Source organism: Numida meleagris, chromosome 26 (assembly GCF_002078875.1).
Source record: "Numida meleagris isolate 19003 breed g44 Domestic line chromosome 26, NumMel1.0, whole genome shotgun sequence".
Taxonomy (NCBI): Eukaryota; Metazoa; Chordata; class Aves; order Galliformes; family Numididae; genus Numida; species Numida meleagris.
This window is the reverse complement of record NC_034434.1, coordinates 485,307-491,285: the sequence shown is the minus strand read 5'-3', so window position 1 is coordinate 491,285 and position 5,979 is coordinate 485,307. Positions and strand designations below refer to the sequence as shown.

The window sequence follows — 5,979 nt, the reverse complement described above, 5'->3', positions numbered from 1 at the left end:
CCCCCCCGGCGCGCTGCCCGCCCTGGCCGTGCTGCTGGCGGGGCTGAGCGCCGCGCCGAGCCGGGGGCAGCCGTACAGCGAGAAGGGCATCTCCGTCCCCGACCACGGCTTCTGCCAGCCCATCTCCATCCCGCTGTGCACCGACATCGCCTACAACCAGACCATCATGCCCAACCTGCTGGGCCACACCAACCAGGAGGACGCGGGGCTGGAGGTGCACCAGTTCTACCCGCTGGTCAAGGTGCAGTGCTCGCTGGAGCTCAAGTTCTTCCTGTGCTCCATGTACGCGCCGGTGTGCACCGTGCTGGAGCAGGCCATCCCGCCCTGCCGCTCCATCTGCGAGCGCGCCCGGCAGGGCTGCGAGGCGCTGATGAACAAGTTCGGCTTCCAGTGGCCCGAGCGGCTGCGCTGCGAGAACTTCCCCCGGCACGGCGCCGAGCAGATCTGCGTGGGGCAGAACCACTCGGAGGACGGCGGCTCCTCGGCCGCGCTGCTCACCAGCGCCGCGCCGCCCGCCGCCCACGGCACCCCCGGCGCGCCGCGCTACGCCACGCTGGATCACCCCTTCCACTGCCCGCGGGCCCTGAAGGTGCCCGGGTACCTCAACTACAAGTTCCTGGGCGAGAAGGACTGCGCGGCGCCCTGCGAGCCCGCCCGCCCCGACGGCCACATGTTCTTCAACGAGGACGAGATCCGCTTCGCCCGCGTCTGGATCCTGGTCTGGTCCGTGCTCTGCTGCGCCTCCACCTTCTTCACCGTCACCACGTACCTGGTGGACATGCAGCGCTTCCGCTACCCCGAGCGGCCCATCATCTTCCTGTCGGGCTGCTACACCATGGTGTCGGTGGCCTACATCGCCGGCTTCGTGCTGGAGGAGCGGGTGGTGTGCAACGAGCGCTTCCAGGAGGACGGCTACCGCACGGTGGTGCAGGGCACCAAGAAGGAGGGCTGCACCATCCTCTTCATGATGCTCTACTTCTTCAGCATGGCCAGCTCCATCTGGTGGGTCATCCTCTCCCTCACCTGGTTCCTGGCCGCCGGCATGAAGTGGGGCCACGAGGCCATCGAGGCCAACTCGCAGTACTTCCACCTGGCCGCCTGGGCCGTGCCGGCCGTCAAGACCATCACCATCCTGGCCATGGGGCAGATCGACGGCGATCTGCTGAGCGGCGTCTGCTTCGTGGGGCTCAACAGCATCGACCCGCTGCGGGGCTTCGTGCTGGCGCCGCTCTTCGTCTACCTCTTCATCGGCACCTCCTTCCTGCTGGCCGGCTTCGTCTCGCTCTTCCGCATCCGCACCATCATGAAGCACGGCGGCACCAAGACGGAGAAGCTGGAGCGCCTCATGGTGCGCATCGGCGTCTTCAGCGTGCTCTACACCGTGCCGGCCACCATCGTCATCGCCTGCTACTTCTACGAGCAGGCGTTCCGCGAGCACTGGGAGCGCAGCTGGATCAGCCAGCACTGCAAGAGCCTGGCCATCCCCTGCCCGCTGCACTTCACGCCCCGCATGACGCCGGACTTCACCGTCTACATGATCAAGTACCTCATGACCCTCATCGTGGGCATCACCTCGGGCTTCTGGATATGGTCGGGCAAAACGCTGCACTCGTGGAGGAAGTTCTACACGCGGCTCACCAACAGCAGGCAGGGCGAGACCACGGTGTGAGCGCGGCTCCTCCGCGCCCGAGGGCTGTCCCTGTCTCTTGTCTCTCTCTCTCTCTTTGAATTATTTTTTTTTTGGTTTTTTTTTTGTAATTAAACCTGTAAATAGCACTTGTAAATTTAATTATATATTTCTATTTAAAGAAAAAAAAAAAAATCACACGCAAACAAGAGGGGAGAAAGAACCCGAAGCCGAGTGCTGGGCGCGCTGCCTGGAGCTCGACCCGCGGGGACGGGGAGCGGAGGAGGAGGAGGAGGAGGAGGAGGAGGAGGAGGAGGAGGAGGAGGAACGAGCGGCGCGGGTCACCCGGCTCTTCCCAACGGCTGCTGGGACCCGGCCCCGCGTCCCCCTCCTCTCTGCCCCACACGGACGCGTCCTCCCCGACTCCTTTGCAACCGCGTCTTTGGCAAATACAGACGAGTGCAACAAGCGCTGGTTTTCTCCTAACGGCTCTTCTTTATTTCCTCTCCGCAACCAGCAGCGGGGTGGGACGGCGCAGGGCCGCGCTCGGGGCCGGGGCGATCGCTGCACGGCCCCTCCAGCTGCAGACAAAGAGCTCTCGCAGATGGGGGGGAAAAAAAAAGGAAAAAAAAAACCTAAAATTCAGCGAAAGCGGAGGATTCCCCACTGCGGGGCACGCTCACGGCCGCGGGGAGCAGCGCGGCCCGGAGGAAATAGCTGGCATTTTCGGCAGGATTAGGGTTGTAGGAGCTTGGCGACACGTGGGGAAGTCCCAGCGGGGACGGCGCTGGAGGCGGGATGGCTCCGTGCGATTCGGGCCGAAAACGCGGGGCCTGGGGGCTGTCCTCACGGCATCGCCACAGCGCTGGGTCGTGCGGGGCTCGGGGCGGAAGAAAAGAGCTTGTCCCGAGCGGAGCGGAGCCGGGGGGGTCACCCGGGAGCGGCCCCGCAGCCTCACGGGGCTCCGTGGGGGCTGCGCGGTGCAGCGGGAGCGGGGTGTTCCCGTTCCCAGAACTGGCAGCGCCCGCCGGGGCCCCGGAGCAGCCCAAACCCTGCGCGTCCCACCAAGAGAGCACACAGGGTTCGGGCAGGAAGGAACCGAAGGGGTTACGGCCGCGCCTCGCGCGTCTCCAGCGCACATTTTGGAGAGGAAAAGCTCCTTGGATGCGGCTGCATTTTCCAGCGATGAGCTGAGGGGGAGGGGGGGGACGGGCGTCCCTGCGGGTCGGAGCCGTGCTGGCGGGGCCCCGCAACGAGGGGCCGAGGTTTTGTGCCCCGCTTCCCTCCGTGCATCGGGGGGCACGGCCCGGTGGGGCCGGGTGGGGTTTCACCCCCACCCCCCAGCGCCGTGAGCAGTGCGGATGTGGGGACGCGGGGCGGGGGCTCCCGGGGGGACCCTGCATCCAGAGCGGCCGCTGCGGCAGCGCTGTGCTCCGTGCTTGGGTACGGGGCTGAAACCGTCACCGGGGATGGGGAGGGGGAGATCCGGAGAGGCCCCGCTGCCCCCATCGAGGCCACCGGCACGGGGCTGCCCCACGGGGTGCGGGCTGAGAGCGGGCAGGGCCTCACAGGGGTTTATTGGGGAGGTTTAGGGGTACGGAGGGAGCTGGAGGCTTCACCTTGCGCGTCCCCTACGTGCCCACTCATGGGGCAGCCTGCATCCAGCCGGCCCTGGGGACACGTCACCCCAAGGATGGGTTACTGTGGGGATGAGTTCAGCCCATGCCCACGTCATCTGTGTGCAAGAGGACAGTGCCCCACACTGGTGATGACGTGGGTGCTGGGTGCTGACCCCACTGCTGCCCACGGGGGCTGACCCTGGGGGTCCCCACCGGGATTCGGGGCTGTTTGGCCACGCCGACCCCATCCTCCCGTCCCTGTTTGAGCAAAGCAAAGGGGTAGCAAACGCCTCAGCCCGTTCACCCGAGGGGGCTTTGATGTCCGCTAACGACCCCGCGCTGTTTGCACAGCTGCCCCGGCGCAGCAGAGGCCAATTAAAGCCCCTGACCCCGCAGCACCCGGAGCCGTCGCCCCGCAGGCAGCGCGTGCTCTTCCCCAGCGCCTCACCCGGGGTTTGGTCCCGGTGACGTGGGGTAGCCCTGGCGTGTCCCTGCACGGCCCCCGTGGTGTCTGCTCAGCCCCCTCCTGCCTGGGAGGATTTGTGGGATGGGGGTGTCCCCGCGTCCCTACCCTGGGTTCCTCCACCTCCTGCCCCCCGTCCCGTGGAAGCCCCCGTCCCCCACCCTGCAGGGTCACCCATCCCGGAGAAGGCAGCGTGGGTGGGAGGGGGGCGGGGGGAGCGGGTGCCCAACCTCCACCCCAGCACCCACCCCGAGGAGATGGGGCAGGTGGACACCAGGTGGGTGGACGCGGGGCGGGTGGGCAGGGGTGGGGGCTCGGCACACTGCCCCCTCCCCCGTGTGTCCAGGGATGATGGGAGGGATGGACATGGAAGGGATGGAACGGATGGGTATGGGATGGCAGACATGGGGTGATAGATATGGGACAGATAGACGTGGGACGGATGGACACAGCGTGGATGGATATGGATAGACTGACATGGGATGGACAGATATGGGGTGGGTGGATGCAGAGTGGGTTGACACAGGACAGACGGGCATGGGATGGAAGGGTATGGAGGGATGGACATGGGACAGACGGACACTGAGCTCATGGATACAAGCAGATGGTACAAGATGGATGGATCCGGGATGGGCGGACACGGGATGGATGGATATAGGACAGATGGACACGGGGTGGATGGACTGCGGATGGATGAACATGGGGCGGGTGGACATAGGAGGGATGGAATATGGATGGATGGGTATGAATGGATGGGTAGGTGTTGGATGGACATGGGATGGGTGGACACTGGATTCATGGACACAGGACAGATGGACATGGGATGGGTGGACATGGGATGGATAGCTATGGGAGGACGGATGTGGGACGGATGGATACGGGATGGACAGACATGAGAAGGTAGCACTGGACAGATGGATGCAGGGGGTGGCCCAGCACCCCACCTCCCTCCTCGCACCCACCAGCGCTGCAGTACCCCCACCAGGACCCATCCCTTCCCCGTCCCCGCACCCCATGTGCCCCACATCCCTCTCCCCACGGCGGCCAATCCGCGCTGGCTTTTCCGGCGCAGCTGTCCCGCGGGGCGGAGGGCGCGGGGGCCGGGGCAGGAATTCGGCCGGGGCTGGGCAGCGCGCGGCAGCTCCGGAGACAGAGCCGCCTCTGAATGCAGGGAATGTTTTTGCAGCTGGAGTCGATTAGGGGAGGGCTCGGCGGCTTTATTAATCCCAGCGTTATTGCTCAAGAGGCGCGGGAGGGCAGGGGGAGGCGCATGGGGTGCACGCAGGGGGGAGAGCGGCTGTGCGAGTGGGGGGGTGCGAGGGGGGGTGCACGGGGGGACGAGCGTGCGAGGAGGGCTCTCCCCGGTGATGGCTGGCCCTCCAGCATGGGGGTTTCTGCACCATGGAGGTCGCCCCTCCGCAGAGGTTCCCCTGCAGTGGAGGTTTCCCCCGTTACGGAGCTGCCCCCGTGACAGAGGTTTCCCCATGATCTGAGGTTCCCCCACAGTGGAGGTTGCCCCATGGTGGACGTTGCCCCACTATGGGTGTTCCCCCAGGACAGACGGTCCCTCATAGCACCCATCTATCTCCTCCTGGTGAAGTTTTCCCAGTGGCGGGGGTTCCTCCATGATGGAGCTGTCCCCACAATGGAGGTTTGTCCTGCAGCGCGGCTTTCCTCCTTGATGGAGCCTTCCCCTCTGATGGAGGTTCCCCCATTATTGAGGTTCCCCCATTATTGAGGCTCCCCAGGATGGAGGCTTCTTGCAGTAGGGTCTCACCAAGGTGGAGCTTCCCCCATGAGTTTCCCCATGACGGCGCTTTCCCCAGATCTGGGGTTTCCCTGTGCTGGAGGTTTCCCCATGGCAGAAGTTTCCCCCAGAACCGAGGTTTCTCTGCGGTGGAGCTTCCCCCACCATGGAGTTCCCCCCGTGACGCAGGTTCCCATGGATGGAGGTTCCCCCACTGGTGCAGGGTCCCGCTGAGGAGGTTCCCATGGCTGGAAGTTTCCATGGCTGCAGGTCCCCATTGGTGGATGTTCCCCGACTGATGGAGGCTCCCCCACTGACAGATTCCCACCTGATGGAGGTTAGCACAGACAGAGGTTCCCCTGCTGATGGAGGATCCCCCCATGATGGGGGTTCCCATTAATGCAGGTTCCCACGATGGGGGTTCCCCTATTGATGGAGGTTCTCCTGTGATGGGGTTCCCCCATTGATGGAGGTTCTCCTGTGATGGGGTCCCCCATTGATGGAGGTTCTCCTGTGATGGGGT

At 65.0% G+C, this 5,979-nt stretch overlaps 1 protein-coding gene across 1 annotated transcript; it reads left to right on the top strand.

Annotated features, from left to right (window-relative positions):
- Window positions 5-1,841, top strand: FZD2 (frizzled class receptor 2; the record flags this gene model as incomplete). The annotated part of the gene is made up of 1 exon (XM_021377605.1): window positions 5-1,841. A coding segment is annotated over one exon (1,665 nt), but the record flags the coding sequence as incomplete, so codon positions are not given.